The 18783-nt window shown below is 41.9% G+C and overlaps 2 protein-coding genes across 2 annotated transcripts; both read right to left on the bottom strand.

The window, feature by feature from the left end:
* Nucleotides 1-3202: 3202 nt before the first annotated feature.
* BDZ99DRAFT_467814 (uncharacterized protein) lies at nt 3203-3817 on the bottom strand. Its single transcript, XM_033721105.1, has 2 exons — nt 3568-3817; nt 3203-3482 (listed from the first exon to the last, which is right to left on the bottom strand). The coding sequence occupies exons 1-2, from the start codon at nt 3751-3753 to the stop codon at nt 3360-3362; spliced, it is 309 nt and encodes a 102-aa protein (XP_033570644.1). The 5' UTR covers nt 3754-3817; the 3' UTR covers nt 3203-3359.
* Nucleotides 3818-5010: 1193 nt separating this feature from the next.
* Nucleotides 5011-10661, bottom strand: BDZ99DRAFT_546125 (uncharacterized protein; the record flags this gene model as incomplete). The annotated part of the gene is made up of 11 exons (XM_033726869.1): nt 5011-5706; nt 5777-6103; nt 6432-6922; nt 6971-7401; nt 7544-8241; nt 8294-8675; nt 8732-9020; nt 9076-9703; nt 9751-10026; nt 10267-10339; nt 10467-10661. 11 exons carry the CDS (start codon nt 10659-10661, stop codon nt 5465-5467), a joined length of 4032 nt encoding a protein of 1343 aa, XP_033570643.1. The 3' UTR covers nt 5011-5464.
* Nucleotides 10662-18783: the final 8122 nt, after the last annotated feature.

The following is an 18783-nucleotide window of genomic DNA, read 5'->3' as shown; positions in this document are numbered from 1 at the left end:
ACTGCAAAACCCGGACAGATTTAGGAAAACGCATTACGATGGCTTATTCCGTGGTGGACTTAATAGATCTACCACGTGTCCCTAATAGCTATACAACAACGAGAAGAGCACTCAGCGCTATACGCCGCAGAGGACGGGGTTTTCATCCGAACGCTGCATGGCAGCAAACGGTTTCTCCTTATAAACTAGCCTAGATAGAACAGCTATATAGACCCTAATAGGAGCTACACCAGCGTAATAGAATTTAATAATAATAATATACCCTTACGCTAATCTTAAACTAGCTTACTATTCCGGAATTAACTTAACCTGCACCTAGGAGGACAACTATAAAACCCGGATAAATTTAGGAAAACGTATTATAATAGCTTATTTTATAGTAAACTTAATAGATCTACTATATATTCCTAATAGCTATATAATAATAAAAAGAGCGCTTAGCGCTATATACCGCAGAGAATAGGGTTTTTATCTAAACGCTATATAGCAGCAAACGGTTTCTTTTTATAAACTAGCCTAAATAGAATAGCTATATAAACCTTAATAGGAGCTATACTAGCGTAATAGAATTTAATAATAATAATAGCTTTTAGTAAAGGTTTTAATCTAATTTATCTATAGCTTCTATTTAGGTTCTAATAAAAGGATAACCTTAGTAGTAAAAAGTAGCTTAATTAATAATAACTCTATAGCGGCGAAATTCGAGTAAATAGCCGAGGCGGCGTAATTAAGTAATTACTTACTGCTATTTTTAAAAAAAATTACACGTAATTCCGCGCTATATAATATATAGGAACGTTAATTAATACGTATATATATAATATAGAAAGGGAGAAAAAAGCGTATATAGATAATTAAAAATTATATATAAATTGCTTAATAGTAGACTAGGCTTATAACTAGTAGCTAGTAAAGGGGTATAAAGTAATTTATATAGAAAATATTAGTTATATTAATATATAAAAGTAATACTATATAAATATAAAGTAAGGCTAGACTAGCTAGATAGTAAACCTTATATAGCTAATATAAAAACCTAGCGCAGCTAAAAAATAAAGTAATTAAGCTAAGAAATAAAGCTAGTAGGTAGAGGCTAGCTAAATAATAGACGTTTAAGCACGGCTATTATATACTTTTTATAATAGTATTATTCTTTTATAGATATAGCAGTTTCTAACCTACTATTCTATATATAATAGTATTCTAGGCTAGTAGTAGTTGCATACTATTAGACTATAGGTCTTAGACCTCCTAAAATAGCCCGCTATTGCGCTTTTATAGTAGCTTTATAATAGAGCGGCTGAAAAGGAATACTAAAATCGTAATTCGACCCGTATTGTCGTACGGGCGTTCCTTTCCGTCTCGTTCGAACCGCAAGGCCCGTACGAGAGTGAGAATCACGTTTATTACTGGTGCAGCGGCGTTGCGTCGTGGCTAGAGGTCGTTTTTGGAAACGTCGTCCTCAACGCCGCCAGAATAGCAGAGTTTTCACGGGTTTTGGCGGCTTGCTACTACTAAACTCAATACCTACAGATAATAGGAAAATAAACAGAGGGTTGTCGTCTATAACCATCCGATATCCTATTACCTAGGATACTAACCTAGGGCTACACCTAGTGCCTGTATCTGCTAGCAAAGCAATAGGTCTTTATTCTAATAGAATAATAGGACACCTCTGTACCGGCCACGTTAGAAGCCCTTATATCTGCAACCCGATAATACCGGAACTAGAAGAACTAGGAAAGTAAGAGCAAGGACAGTGGCGGTTTGGTTAGTAGACAACAAGGGGTAATAGCTGCGCGGCGTCGAGTTATTATAGTAACCTTTTGTCTGCAAGACACGGTTGGCCTGTTATTATAAGAACGTTACAGGTAACGCAAAAAGGCTGCCAGTGCCCGGGCTGGCGGCCGTGGGGCGTGGTATATAATAGCAGCGACAGTTAGCTCCAGGCCTTTACAGATGCCTGGTGGACTCGTAATAGGCGCTGGTGGAATAGGAAGTATACAGAGTATGCATGCATTCTTCCTATTTTAGTCCTCTCGTGCACAGCTATATAAGCTCCGGCTTATATAGTGCCTCTATATAGCAAGAACGTGGTAGGAAGTATGCGTGCATACTTCCCGTTTTACACGGCTGCGCGGGCTAGGCCTATACAGCACCTCTGCAGAACGGGAAGTATGCATATTCTTTACGGCCTTCCTGTTTCACTAGCGGCCATTATATAGGGAGGAGGATTAACACCTTGCTAGTAACACTGTCTATATAGCCCGAAAGAACGAATACGTGTGTTAGTCTATTAAGAGGCAGAGGCAAGCTGTAAGATAGGCTTAAGGAGCAAATCAGGTATATGCAGGCGGGAGATGGTTTAATCTGGGCCGGACACCGTGGAAGCACTCCGTGTGGAAAACTGTGGCAAGGAAGCTAGGCAGGTAGCTTTATATTTGCAACTTGCTATATATTTAGCTAGCTAGATATAATATGCCTGGACTGCAAAACCCGGACAGATTTAGGAAAACGCATTACGATGGCTTATTCCGTGGTGGACTTAATAGATCTACCACGTGTCCCTAATAGCTATATAACAACGAGAAGAGCGCTTAGCGCTATACACCGCAGAAGACGGGGTTTTTATCCGAACGCTGCATAGCAGCAAACGGTTTCTCCTTATAAACTAGCCTAGATAGAACAGCTATATAGACCCTAACAGGAGCTACACCAGCGTAATAGAATTTAATAATAATAATAATAATAGAGCGGCTTTTAGCTTATTAAATTCAGGTATATATAGGCGGTTGCAGTAGTATAGGTATCTACCTTTTTTCTAGTATTCTACTAATATTAGCTTAGTATAGCAGCGCTGGCCCTGTTCTAACACCTCTAGAACTAATATAGGGGTGTTGTTAAGTTTATACGCTGTAAAAGGGGGGTTATAGCAGGGAGCTTCTAATGGAATTAATGTAGAAATAGCTGTAGCTAGATGAATTAAGGGACGAGACGAATTCTTGGAGAATCCGGAGGATTGTGAGATCCCAGCTATCTAAGGCGAGCGCCAAGCGAGCACGTGACTAGCATGCCTCACGCAGGCGGCTGGCAGGCCGCCAGCACGAGGCTGGGCTCCGCCAGGTATCTATATACTCTGTAGGCGCCTTTGGTACCTCACATATGGCTTTCGAGGATGAGCGCGTCTGAGCCCCCGCAATCCCTCGCTACAGTGCCACACATGCTACCAAGCCTCCAAGAGAGCAGGGGCCAGACACACGACTACGGTAGTGGCAGGCTCGCACATGGAATAGATGCAGGCGACGGACTTGGGAGAGTCTCGACTGGGTGAGAACGGAAGTATGAGAACGCCACACTTACTAGACGAGCCCCCTGACCAATCCATCGTTGTGGGCGAATGCATTAATGCCCCCACGCATCATAACCATTCTCTTCAGTGCATCAATGTGCAGCTGGGCTGCATTGTAGGCCCCGTATAAGTTCTTGACTGCATGAGCTTTCATCCAAACAGATGAATTCTGACGACACCCTCAAGGAGTGACGGCGGACAGGGCTGTATGAACACACCTCGAAGCTAGCTATGGTCGCCACAGCTCCGACGACCTCGTCCGAGATCCCCTCGTGCGAGTTAAGCTTGGCATTGATGCCCTTGATTGCCTCTTGCTTATGTCTAAGCGCTTCAATCCGGAAGGTTATGCCCTCCGTAGTCAGATCACTGTATAACGCAACCGAAGCAAGCGTTGAGTGAAGCATGGTAGCATCTCTCGAGATGAATGGCCACCAAGTATTCCGTGCATTGACTGCTATGGAATTGATCCTGAACTTTGACTTGTCTGGGTGAATTGTTAGACTCCCGCGGCCACGGCTCGAGGAAGGGAGTAATCAATCAGTGCCCGGGAAAGAAGATTTCGAGAGACTCACACATGGAAAATAAGAGCTGAATCTTGTAGCTACCCGCAATGGGCAATACATTGAAGGGGCCATAGCGGTGGGCATTTAGACTGCCTCGAATGGGATTACTGATTGGAGCGACGATGGCTGCACATGCTGGTGCACGACCAGTTAGCGACCCTTGCTTCTTGAGAACGTCTTGTGAATCCGTTTGTCTCGTCTCATTACTCAAATTTGGGGCGGCCAACCCGTGTTTGGTCGACTTCCTTTCCTTGGGCTTCTGGGGCTTCCTTGGCTTTTCAGGGGATGCGGTCTGGCCCGGCTTGGGGAGCCTAAATCGACCTTTGAGGTTACTGCCCGCCTGAACCGTCGAGAAGGAGTTAAGAGCAGACAAAGGGGTCTCTTCTTGAGTGCTGGTGTTCTTGTCATTGAAGAAGTTGCGCATTACAACGCGGCGAATGATAGCCCTCGATGCCCCATCGGGCTGCTGTGGTTCGCCAGTAGTGACAAAGAACTCATATTTTCTGCCATCCGCAGGCGGATCTCTTTTCCCGGTATCGGAAAAACCCAACCCATGCTGCTGTGTTATGTTCGAAGTCGACATGTTATGGTTCTTCGGTTGGTGTTTACTGATCGGTAACCGCGAGATGCCTCCCGATCGCACGATTCCTCCCTTCTTCCAACTGGACGAGTGATGAGACGCGAGACAAAGGCCTACATATGGTATAACTACCAGAGGGAGTGATGTGCAGAGCAGAATTGCCTAAAGAAGGCAGTGGTAATTTTAGTCAGCGGACCTGCAGGGTGGCTGGTGGGGGCGGCACAAACATATATATAGATACCGCTTACGCCGGCTCGGAATAACGGTGCTCGGGATCTTCGATTTAGCTAAAGCACCACTTAATTAATTTCAATTTGAGCGAGCTCAGTCGGTTTTGCAAATGTTGAGTGAGCTGCTGTGTGGTTGGTAAGTTGGAAAGCCTGGCATGGGTAATCAGGGATACCATCGCACCTATATGATTAATGTATTAGCGTTTGACCTAATTTGCTCGCTGACTGTTCAGCATCAAGGATGCCAGGGTACGTGGATGAGCGTCGCTTCGTAAGCACAAAGGAAAACGCCACAGGTTCTGAAGGCGGAATTGAACATGTCTCATTTGCCGCTTTCTTGCGTCTCGGCCTATTCGCACTAATAGCTTGCTCGATTGCTGCCTTATGGTCACAAAAAGTGGCTCCTGACCGTCAATCCGCTCAGATGCTCAGATTCCCTCGCTTTAGATCGACACGAGCCATTCCCATTGCCCAGAAACAGAGTAGAGAGATACCTTGATTCTGCTCTCACAGTGTATGCGCTCTCTAGTGCGAACGAAAGAAATGGAACCAGTACTCCTTCAATGCAAATTCAAACTCCGTCACAATCCCGTCGAAGCAGCACCAACTTCTGACACTCCACGTCGTCGTTCACACAGTTGTGCAATCGTCGAACTCCGTGGATAGGAACCCGGGACGAGTACTCAGCACGGGGAAATACCAAGTGCAACCGCACGCTCTAGGGGTACATGGCCAAGCCAGCCTAGGCTCGACTCAAACTAAGAGGAGACGAGGTGCCCCCTACCGACGTCCCCCTTATCGACGGCGATTGAGACGAATTTGTATCCCTCAGGTACCATGCTTCCTCCATTGCCTGCTCGAGAGACGAAAGCGAAAGCTCCGAAGGGCTCGGTATGTCAATAAGACTTGGCGCAGTCCAGACCCCCATTGATAGCTGTCCAGGAGTCGGAGTCGAGCTGCTGCCGGAGCCAGAAGCCGATGTGACTGCATGTAAGTCTCTATATTAGCTGCGGCACTTATGTTGGAGTACGGTTATGGTTTTTGGTTGACTTACACCGACTGCTAGATGGACGCTTCTCCCTCAGCAACTGCTTCGGGAACCCGCTAAGCGGGAACTCCTCACCGTTGCGCAGGCAGATTGTGCCGTTCACAACGGCCGATCGGGTCGAGAGTTGCACGGGGAATTTGGGTGCGGTGAATCGGGACGAGTGGATCAGATCGATGACGAGGGATTCGTGCGGGATGGCAAAGACCTGCGCGTCGTATCCTTCCTCGCGGAAGATGAAGCGAAGACCGCTGAATGTTCCACCGGAGAAGTGCAGCAGTTTGCCGAGTTGGGGCATCTCGTTTGTACCGTCTGATAGTCGGCAGAGGAGGTGGGCTACAGGGGTAAAGAGAAGATTGGTTAGCACACGTAAGTCGAGGATGAATAAAGGAGAAGCGATGACCACCCAGGCTCACTATCACAAACGATGGGACTCCAGGTTGATAGCACTGTCAGGGGTGCTTCAACGAGCTTTACGAAGCCCCAAACCCCAGGCGGATCAAACTCGTATCATTTACTCTCTCCAGATTTCTCTGGGGAAAGGCCAAGTTTTCAGAGGTTTGGGGCATCATGAACCGCATCGAAGCACCCCCAGAGGTGTCGTCAATCTGGAATGAGTCTCACTTTCTGTGACGCCAAGCCTGCCGCTCAGCGACGAACTCACCTTGAACGACGAATTTGCTCCGGGATATCGCGTGCGCCGTATTGTCTGTTTCAACGTAGAAGAGACAAGCGAAGAGCCGCGCGGCCATGCTGCGAACCTCTGTCGAGTCGATCTGGAACATGGCCTCATCGCGCAACTTGCTGATGGCTGACAAGTCATCGAAAGCAGGCGGTTTGTCCAACCGGATTGCGAAGCGGAAGGGTGTGGCGCCTAATGAATTGGTTTTGTTTCTCTCAAGTAGGCTACGCCAATTTGTGCCTTCCATGAACTCCGAGAGAGCAAGCGAAGGGTTTCTGTCATGCCTATCTGTGCAGCCAAGAGATAAAATGACATCCATGATTTGCTGGTCACTACCTCCGAATGCAGAGTCGAGTTCTTGGGCTGCGATAGTGATAGCCTCAGAATCACGCTTTACATTCAGAGATAAAGGACCAAGCTCCTTGCAGACAAACGGCTTGAACAGCGGCCTGATGGCCATGGTAGCTCTTGCGCTGGACTGCAATTAGTCAATGCTTCATAATGGACTCAGCAAGACCTACCATTCCCACGCCTTCACATCGGTATGCGTTGTTCTTGATAGGTAGTTGGAGAAGATAGCAGCTTGCTCTCCAATGGTGCGAGATCGAATCGCCACGCGAACGGCATCTGATGGTTGGGTGGTACTGTCGGAAGGGTTGTCAACCATAGCCTGGGTTGGGGTGAAAAGGTGCTTCAAGGACTCCTCTAGCTTCTTTGCACTGTACATGGAAGTTTCCTGTCGTTTTGGGCGCACTTGCAGTTTGACAGGCCACCGCCTTCCCTCTGCCTTTGCTTTTGCTAAGATTTCGTGGAGCAGAACTAAAAGGTGCTTTTCGCAGTCCTGTGCCGTCCAAGCCTTAGTCGCGAGACCTAGAGCTAGAACTCCTCCAGTTCTTGGATTCGTTAGCGTGGGCCTGGGAAATGGTACTACAGGATCCTCACCCTTCGCCAACTACAAGGTCGAAGAAGCATTGAAGAGGAAGTCTTCCTTGAAATTCTATTTCAAGCATCTTAAGGGTCTCCACTTGGACCACGCTATTGACTCCACCGCTATAGATTATTAGCATAGAACAAAAGATTCAATAGCCAAATACTTGCTCGTCAAGAGCGAGGATACGGAGTCCTGCGTCTTCGGGTTTTATGTATGTGGTGTATCCTCGGTCGGGAAACCGACAACGATCCGTGAGGGGACACTGAGATACTTCAAGGATGGTTTTTGACTGCCACCAACCATATGCTTGTATGCAGTGGCGACAGAACGCGTGCCCACACGGCAACACTTGGTACACTTGCTCGAACAGACAAGACGGGCAGAATTTTGTGCTTTGAAATCTTGTGCCTGCATTCGTACGCTCAATCGACTCGTAGAACGGCCTTAGGACCTCGTCACGATGGAGTCTGTGAGCCGTAGCCGGCTGTGATTCGCCAGGCTGGCCGCATTTAGAGAGACTATCGAGCAGGTGGTGTAGAACGAAGTAGATCTTGTCTAAGATGACAGTCTTGTGACTCTCGACGGAGAACCTAGAGAAGTGCTCGCCGGCAGCGAAGTACGTCCCGTCGGCAAGCTGGTGGCCGCGATCACCGTGGGCGACTTTTACGTTGACACAGTGCAGGCGCTTGAAGTTTTTGCTGGCGACTGTGAACATGACACTGTTATCCCAGCCAGAGCCCAGGTCCTCAGTGTCCCATGGGTCGATATATACGTATTCGCAAGGCCAATGTCGGTCACAAAATTCAGAGAGAGCATCCTCTATTCGGGCCGCGTATTTCGGAAGGAGCCTATCTGCTGAGCCTGGGGACAATCAGTTAATCGAGGAGCTATTTGCGATCTTTGTGGCACAAACCTCGGATGTCGTTCCGGACCGCATCGAGCATAATGCACGAAGCTATTAGGTTGCTGAGCCTACCAAAGATCGACACGGCATTGGGGGTCTTGGTAGCATCCCTCATTGTGATCGCAATGGCAAGGATGCTTTCACTAAAATCAGAGGAAAGGCGGCTGTTCCAAAACGATGCCCGGACGAAATCGAAGGGTTTTTCTAGTGTCGTGCAGAAATGGTCGAGAGCGTGTTGGAAGAAAGTCTGGAAATCGACAGCATTTAGAAGCAGACGCAGTCTTGACTTCCTCTCTTGGACTAGAGCGACACCCCGTTGGATCTCTTCATGTAACTTCAATGCTTGATCGTGTATCAGTGTCGGACGGGAATTGGCGGGAATTCGGACCATCTGATGGAAGGGTTTAGCAGGCTTCATGTATTCGAAACCAACACATGACCACTCACTCGTAGACGGCTGTAATAGCATAGAATAAGATCTTCCAGCGACGTGATCTGCTTTCCTCGGGTTCTCCAACTCTTCGCATATGTCTTGAAAACAGGATTCGTGGCGACAGTGCCAGCGAGCGACTCGAAGAGCGAGTTTGTGGCAGCATCGACATCCCAGTAAAATTGTTCCAGGCCCTCCTCGCATCCATTCAAGACCAAAATGAGATATGGGAGGACAGGCTGATTGCTACTCGTCTCTGCTTTCGCAGCCCAGGAAATGAGCTTCTCCAGCACGTCTTCGATTGTTCTGCAATCCTATGAGTGATATTCGATTCTAGGCTCGGGTGGGGGAGGGGTCTAACCTGGGATTTTGATGAACAAAAACGACAACGTCAGAGAATGCAAAAAGAATCCGAGGGTATAGCTGCGATACGGCGAACGATCTGGACCTTCTGGTATCATCAAGCGCCCACGCCAGTCTTCGTTGAACACAAAAAGGAAATCCATCTGTCGTTCCTGGAGAGAGCGGCGCGGCGTCATTGCCGTAGAGTCTTCTGCGGTCGTACCTGGCCGCCTGTGGATCGATGGTACCGCCGTCCAAGCCCTCACAATCAGCGTATAGGATCGGCTGAGAGGAGAGCACGGTTTGTGGGTCAGCATAGAGATGGATACCATCCGACGTTGGAATATGCTTTCCCGGAGCACCAGGAATCGGCGTAGGAAATTTAGTCTCCTCGAGAGTGGTGGTCAAGATCAACAGCTTGATCAGCGTGCTCTTCCCTGCGCCGCTCACGCCGACAAACGAGACTAGTCCTGGGTGGCATGAACTCAGGTCGACACGGCTTTGCATGGGCAAATTGTTCTTGCTCCGGAGTCGTCGCTGTCTGATGCCCCAACGGCGCGAGTCCATTCCGATTTGATTTATGAGCTGGGCGTATTCCCCATAGTCGCGCAAAATGATATCGTCCGAGAGCTCCGAGTAGCCAATGCCTGCAGAGTGTTTAGAGGCGCAAAACTGAAACAGCGGCCAGACCCACCAAACCATGCGCTCCCCTCGTCATCTTCGTGCATCCGTTCATAGTCGGACTCGTTGGATGGGTGTGCGAACACCCTTTGAATGCGTCGCTCCAGGTCGGGCCTGGTCTTCTCGTGAGCGGAAGCATTGATGCGGTGGACAAGCTGCTGGTCCCAGCATGTTCCGCACAGGGTGAGCTCGCACACGTTGCAGAAGAAAAGCTCAACTTCGCCATTCTGGCAGCTTAGACACACTAAAGGCTCAGCCTGTTGCTCTTCCATGAAATCGGCCAAGGCCGCTGGCGCGTGAATTCGCGGTATTCAAAGGGTCGCGTGTTAGATGTGTTGTAGTGAGATGGGAAGACGAAGGTGTTGAGGGACATGGGGTGAAGTCATGGGTGTAGGCCCAGGAGCAAGCACGACATGTCAGACGGTTGCTTTTGAGATTGGTGAATGTAACCCGCGATGGCGGAGTCGTCCCATCGTCGTGCTGTTGAGCGAAGTAAACGTGGGATAAGCGAGATTTTATGACAACAGACCAGGGCATGATGGCGTTTGGCCTGGGCAGGCGACAGGTGGGCTACCATGGGGTAAGCTGCGTGGCTGCGTCCCCTGCGGCAGGGAGAAGAAGCGAGAACGCGCGGGGAGCAGGAGGAAAATCAGCAACGCAGAGATCAGCGTAAAAGAAAGCAACCTGCATCTTCTCCCGGCCTAATCAATGGCAGTCCATGGGGCGTACGTATTGTTGTGGAAATGCATCGAGATCCGCGCTTGGAGGCGCAGAATCGTCCGACCGGGGTTGTGCCCGGCATCCTGGGATAGCGAATTTCGGCGACATGTCGATGCTTGGGTGCCACGATACCTGACGCAATGCTGCCCCCCACGCCGTCTTGTGGGCCAACCCAGCCAGACAGCCATTGGAGTCGGCAACCATGTCAGATCAGGACAAACGCGCCTGTTGCCCAGCCTCGCCCAGCGGTGTCGGGGTTGGCATTTGCTGATCGGTGACCACGATGTCTCCAGGTTGCGGGCAATAGTCTTGAATGCCAGTAACTTGGCGCATTTTGGTCTACAATGCCAGGAAACGCCACGGAGACGCCCGATCGCCGAGCCGATGCCAATTGAGGCCTAAATAAGCCTGTTTGAGCATCAGCTCCGCTGCACGGCGTCTCCGAGGCGTTTCCTGGCATTGCACAAATATATACAGCCCGTTTGTGGTGTTGCATCACGTGCCCTCACCGCTCTCAACGCCAACATCCTCAATATATGCCCTAATGCAATGAATATGTATCGCCCCGTGCAGGAGACACTCCAAGAGTCAGTTGCTGCACTCCTTTAATAGATATAGGCCCTCCGGAGCGCTGCCGCGTGCCCTGGAGGCCCAATTTGGTGTTGCTTATAGTGTTAAAGTTATTAAGGATAATGCTAAGCTGCCACGTCGTAGAGGACAGTGCGTAGGTGCAGAGAGAGGCTAAATAGGCTTATTCCGGTTTATTATAGCCTATAGACGAAAATTTGCAGTAGTTATATAAGGCAATTATCTAAATTATATTAGTAATATAAACTTAACCTTTTTTAATACTAGAAAACTTTATAAGCTTACTATATAAAGTCCTATTACCGTGCTATTCTATAGGCCTTATAGCTATTAAATTCTATTAACCTAAAGCTTTAGATCTACCTATATTACCCTTATTTAGCCTATTCTTATTATTTTATTACTATAGAGTTTATTAGCGTTTCTAAAGTAGGTAAAAAGTTTAAAACTTTTAATAATATACGATAAATATATATAAATATTACTAATAATAAGCACTAGGCCCTTTACGTCCACCTTAGTAATAATATACGCCTTAAGCTTTGCTATATTAGGGGATAAACCCCTATTATACGACTTAGGCTTTACCCTTATTTCTAGCCCCTATTTAGCGGGCTTAGTAGGAGTATATCTTCTGCCTATAGTATATAGCTTGCTTACTAATAGATTTTTAACTTATTAAGGTTCGCATCCGGCTTTAGGCCTGCCAACGCGTATTAAAACCCTTATATACTGCCGTGCTAAAAAGCTATATAAATAGAGGCTATACGCCGCCTTTATTAATAGTAAGGTTTTTATATAAAAAGTTAACAACCTCTATAACTATATTAGCGTAGCGCTTTTAGCCTATACTAGCTAGAGTTATATAAGCTATTTTATTACTAACCTATTCTAGTTCCTTTCTATTAGCTAGATAATAGTAATAAAAAATATTATAGCAGTAGCTATAATATATTTTAGTAGCCTTATATAGGCCTAGTACGCTTACTATATAAAAAGGAAAATACTTAGAAAAGAGGCGTAAATAGCAGTAGAAAACTATACTAAAATACCTAAGTATATAAGGCGGCTTAAGGCCGTTAATTTTAGTATAACTTTTAACCTACACCTTATCTATAATATCTTTAACTGCGTTTTTATTACGCCTAAAAAAGTAGGTAGTTTCTATAGCACGCCTTACTATAGATTAGCCTTAATAGAACCTATTTATATAATAAATATAAGGGCGTTCTTTTAATAGCTATTAGCCGCAACTAAAATAATAAGATTTATTTACTAGCGTAGGTAATTATAAAGTTAGAATATAATAAGTTATAGTATTAGTTTATAGAAAGGTTAATTAAGGCGCTGCTATTATTAGATAAGGTAGCGTATATTATAATAATCTGCTTATAAGTATAATATAACCTATATTTATAATATCTATAACCCGAACCCTAACAGTATTATACAGGAACTACCCCTACTGCTAAATAATACCGAAGCGGAATATATCCTTATCGGAGACATAAACCTACACCATCCGCTATAGGAAGGAGTTCGAGTTATACAAATCGAGGAGTAAGCAGAGGAGCTCCTCCGCATCACGCGCGAAGCAGGCATAGACCTAGCTACGGAGAAAAGGCTAGAAATATAGGTAAGAGGAATATTATAGTCTATAATTAACCTTACGTTTATAATAGGGTGGCTAACAGAATAAATAATTTCCTCTACAGTACGAGAGGAATAGAACTGCAACTCTAATCACCGGCCTATATATATAGAGTTCGATGTTTTACTACTAAAAGCAGCCGAACCCCCGCAGTATAGGCTATAGAAGGATATAGTATAGAAAAAAGTATAAGAAAACCTAGTAATATAGCTAGACGAGCTAGAAACTCGGAATAACCCGCAGGAGACGGAGGAAAATCTTAATATATTTGCACACCGCCTATATAAGTATATATAAGCTATAATAGACAAAACTATACCACTTGCAAAGCTATTAAAATAAGTATTACCTGCGTGGTTAATAGAGTATACTAAGGAAGTGCGGGAGACAAGGCGGGCCTATAGAACCTAGCGCTTATTAAGAATAGTAGAGGACTAGATTTTGTATAAAGTATAGTATAATAGAAAGAAAAGGGCTATATATAAAAAGAGTATAAAAGTATAGCGCCGCGCAGTAGATAAGATTATATTAGATCTAAAAGGCGTATAAAAGCTAGCTAAATAGGGTAGAACTATTAGAAAGAAACTACAGCTACCGCCTTAATTCCCCTTTTTTTTACGGCCTAATAACGCAACGCTCTATATAGATAATAAAACTAAGGCCTAAATACTTATAGAATAGTTCTTCCCACCCTTTATAAAGGCAGACCTCTCTAATATTAAAAAATACTAATACCTAGAGCTGTATAAGTCCTTATAAAACGTTATAGTAGAAGATATCCTCTCCGCGCTAATAGGAATAGCCCCGGATAAGGCCCCGGGTATTATAAAAATAACTAACAGAATCCTTAAGAAATGCGAAACGTAGCTAGTACTAATACTAGCTAGGTTCTTTACCAGGTGCGTGCGTATAGGGCACTACCTATAGCCGTATAAAGAATTAATTACTATAGTACTATATAAGCCTTAGAAAGCGTTTTATAATATAGCAAAGTTATATAGGCTAATTATACTGCTAGAAATAGTAGGTAAGCTGCTTAAACGTATTATAGCATAAAAACTATCTAAGATAGCAGAGGAGAAAGGCATGCTCCTACTAAGCTAAATAGGCGTAAGGCCCGAATAATCTATATAGACAGCACTAGAACTTTTTATAGAATAAATATAAACTATATAAAAGAGTAACTTTTACTTTATTACCTTTTTTTTTAGCCTAGATATTTTAGGGGCCTTTAATAAAGTATTTTATAAAAGAATAATATATAACCTATAGGTCTAATATATACCGGAATAAATAGTTTAATTTATAAAATTGTTCCTATAAAACTAAACTATAAAACTTTCTATTAGAAAATATATTACTAAAACTATCCCGGTTAATACAGGTATACTATAAGGATTTTTACTCTTACTAATCCTTTTTTTATTTTTTATAAGTATACTTCTACTAGTACTATAAAAAGGTAATATAATAGCCTATAGGTTTATAAACAACACTAATATCCTTATATTTAGCAGAAGTATAGAAAAGAACTACAGGGTAATTAAAAGTGCGTATATATAGTATATAGCGTGGGCGAAGAAGTATAGTATAGTATTTGCCCCGGATAAGTATTACCTTATATACTTTATAAGGCGCTATTTAAATACGGTAAATATAAAGGCTATAGTAAATATCTAAGGCTTTATAAAAGGCCTAATTATAGAGCTCTATATACTTAAAGTCTAGGTGGACTTTAAACTTAAATAGGGCCCGTATATATATATTATAAAGGAAAAGGCTATAGTATAAATAGAAGCCCTTATATAGCTAATAGTATTAATATAGGGTATAAGCTTCTAAAAAGTATAGTATATATATTTAGTAGTTATTAGGCCGGTTCTTATATATAGGTATACTACCTAGTTTCTAACGCTAAGTATAAAGGAATAAATTAGTAAAGTAAAAATTAAATAACTTAAAATAGCCTAGAACTACTTCCTCTATACTATTATAGGGGCGTATAAAATAATAGATATTAAAACGCTTAAATATAAAACCTTTTACCTTTTTTTAAGGCTTAAGCTAAAGGAACTTATAGTAGTATACGCGGACTGCACGCGCGCAGGCTAGGCTAGAAAGTATATTAAAACCACGTGCCGCACTATTAGAAACACTATTAGAAAATACTATAAGCCTAGGAAAACGCCTAAATATAAGCTAAGCCGGCGTAATATACTAAAAAGGCTTATAGTTAAGGCTATAGTACTAGCTCTAAGGTATAAAAGGCAGTTAGATAACTTATATAAGCTTTTAAAATAAGAAATAATATAGGAAGTATATAAGAAAAGGTAGAGGAATAAATAGAAGGCCTATAAAAAAAATAAAAAGGCTCTTCTACGCCGGCCCTTAATATAAAATAGAATAAAAATTAGGTAACTAAATATTATAAGCTTATAAAAGTAGAAAACTTAATTATTACGCTTTTATAAACGGAATATATAGGGCTTAATATATACCTGCACTATATAAAAGTGCCTAATTACCCTTCGCCTACGTACTTCTATAGGTATATACTATAGTTTCTAAAGCACGTAGTAATATACTATAAATAACACCGCAATAGCAGAGGTAATATATTTTTTAAAGCTAGAATAAAAATATATATATAGCTATATAAAAACTATAAAGGAAATAAAGCCGTTTTATAATAGTTCCTGCACTAAATAGACCTTTTACCCTACTTTTCTATAGCTAAAAAGATAGTAACGGAAAAGCTAGCTATATAGCTAGCTAACTTATATAACTATACCCTAAGAATAGAACTATATACACGCACGCATATTATATAACTATAGGCACGCCCGTAATAGGGCAACCCCCCTAATTTCCTATTATCCTTTAATTTAATACCTTAGCTTTTAAGAAAAAGGGCACGCGCGTATAGTAAGGGCACACGCGCCCTAATACGGACCCTAGACCTTACTAACCTTCTAGATACTATATAACCCTAGAACCTAGGGCCTATAAACACCGAATCGATTCTAGAAAATATATTAAAATAGCTTACTCTATAGTAATACTTATAGAGCTGCCACGCGTCCTTTATAGCCGCGCAGAAATAAAAGGAACGTAAGGCGTTATATACTATAGAAAATAAGGTTTTTACCTAACTACTATAGAGCGAACGGTTTCCCCTTATAAATAAAACCTAGATAGTACTGCCGTATAAACCCTAATAGGAGCTAAATCGGCTTAATAGAACCTAATAATAATAATAATAATAATAAGTATAATATACTCTATAAGCAAGCGGGCTACCTAAGTAAATAGGCTACTCTATTACTAAAACGCGATATAAAATATAAATTACTCTATAACGCTAATAGATATTAACTTAATATAACTTATAGTCTAATTTATAATAATTTCCTTATCTTTTTAATATATATAAGCGTTATATCCTATCTTACCGCAGCGCCTACAGCGCGCTTACTGCTATATACTTCCACCCGGGCGCCTTCTATTTTAACGTATTTTACCCTTAATTTATTTATTAGCTTTCTTTTAAGCAATTATTTTAGAGCCCTATACCTTTATTAAAACTTTTTACCTTTAAATTCGCTTTTTTTTGCGCTCTCTACGCTTTATAGCGGCCTTATTTACCTTTTAAAGGCTTATAACCTAATTACGCAATAATATAGCCCTATATATCTATACTTTAGCGCCTTTAATAAGTAAATTAAGCAACTTAAAAATTATAGTAAAAAAGCTATTTTAATATATTTAAATGCGATTATAAATAGCCAGTGCTATATATACAACCTTTTTTTGCTATTTATACGATGCCTTTTTACTATTCGTATAACCCTTCCCCCTCTACAACCCCTTCACCGCGTTCTAATTAGCTTAAAGCAATACGCCGGAGCTCTAGGTATTTACCTATATATTACGTAAGGCTATATATAAGGCCGTATATAAGGCCGTATATAAGGCTATATAAAATAGAAAAGCTATATAGCCTCTCTATTTTACGGCTTATTTTTCTATTTTATATAGCCTTATATACGGGCTTATATACGGCCTTGCGTATAGCCTTATATAATATATAGGTAAATGCCCGAAGCTCCGGCGCATTACTCTAAGCTAATTAGAACGCGGTAAAAGGGTTACAGGGGGGGGGTAAGGTTATACAAATAGTAAAAAGGTATTATATAAATAGTAAAAAAAGGTTATATATATAGCACTAGCCTTATAAATTAATACTAATTAAAAGCCTAGCTTAAAAGTATTACTTAGTATTTTTAATTCCTATTAAGCTTTTATAGCAGTAGGTAATAGCGTATAAAGTATAATATTAAGCTTTAAAAGTACTACCTCTAGATTAAGTAGTATAAAGCCGGCGCCTTAAAAGCTTACGCAGATATTACTTTTTATAAATAAGTTATTAAATACTGCTTTAAAAGCTAGTAGGAACTTAAGCTTTATAATATAGTTAATATAGTTATATACTAAATCCTTAATTTAGCAATTATACGCTTTTTTTAACAGTATAAAACAGCCTATATTAAGCGGCTATAATAGATATAAAGTATACAGCAGTATATATAGTATAATAATATTATTCTCCTTATAAAGCTTTTTAAATTTAAGTAAGTTATAGCTTTTATAGCTATCTAAAATAAGTAGGTAATATATACCTATAGTGCGGTTCTTTATATATATATTAAAATATTGCAGCTATATAATACTAAGCTTATTTATTATCTAGCTATTATTATTTACTGCTATAGCCTAGTCTAGTAGTATATTACTGCCTTTATACTATATAAAAAGGTAGTACTTACCTATAAAAATAATAAACAGCAGGATTACCTACCTATAAGCGTTAATAGCCTTAATTATAGTAGCCTACTTATAATTACCTAGTTATATAGCTTTTATACTAAATAAATCCACGCTATATAAAAAGGAAACCTATAGCTTATAGCGTTACTTTTTAGCCTAGATATATTAGGGGCGTTTAACTATATATTATATAAACGTATAATATATAACCTATAGATTTAATAAGTACTAGAGTAGATAGTTAGGTTTATAAAGTCCTTTCTATAGAACTGCACTATAAAGCTTACTATTAGAAACTTTATAGCAGAACCTATTATAGTTACTATAGGAATACTGCAGGGCTCCTCCCTATTACTAATACTTTTCCTTTTTTTTACTAGCACGCTTCTACTAATACTATAGCGCGGTAATATAACGGCCTATAGGTTTATTAATAATATAAATATCCTTATATATAGTAAAAGTATAGAAAAAAACTATAGGGCTATTAAACGGGCGTATAACCGGTGTATAAAGTAGGTAAGAAAGTATAGAGTAGTTTTTGCGCTAGATAAATACCACCTAATATACTTTATAAAAGCCTATAAGTCTATTAATATAAAAGCTATAGTTAATATATAGGGCTTTACTAAAGGCCCTATAATAAACCTAAAAATACTAGGGGTTTAGGTAGATTCTAAACTTAAATAGGGCCCGTATATTAATACTATAAAAAATAAAGCTATAGCCTAAATAGGGGCCTTTATAAGGCTTATAGTATTAACCTAGGGTATAAGCTTCCGGAAGGTATATATAATATACTCGGCGGTTATTAGGCCTGCTATTATATATAGATGCACCTCCTGGTATTATTATAGTATCGACTGCAATACTCTACCTACCGAAATTCTACCGCAGATTGCTATAACTCCAGCAATCTGCACCGGCCTACTACCGCTAGCCGGCCTCCTGCCTGTAACGGGTCGTCTCTTCTATACCTTCCAAGTGTCTCACACTAAGGCAGGGTATAGGCAAGTCGTCGTCGGGGTGCAATAGTCTTCAAAAGGTGAGGCAATAATCAATCAAGGTTCTAAGACGGGGTTGTTACTTCCAATAGGTAGTATTGAAGTCTTAAGTTGAACACAAGGTTCCTATCTATGCAAAGGAGCGTCCTCTTATATGAAAGCTCCGTCCTAAGAAAACCTCTTGCTCATATGGCTCTACGGGCTCATAGTCCTCGAGCGTCTCGAGCTCGACGAGCGCTCGCATGGCTCTATGCTT

Source organism: Mytilinidion resinicola, assembly GCF_010093595.1.
Source record: "Mytilinidion resinicola strain CBS 304.34 unplaced genomic scaffold BDZ99scaffold_25, whole genome shotgun sequence".
Lineage (NCBI taxonomy): Eukaryota > Fungi > Ascomycota > Dothideomycetes > Mytilinidiales > Mytilinidiaceae > Mytilinidion > Mytilinidion resinicola.
This window is presented reverse-complemented; position numbering and strand designations above follow the sequence as displayed.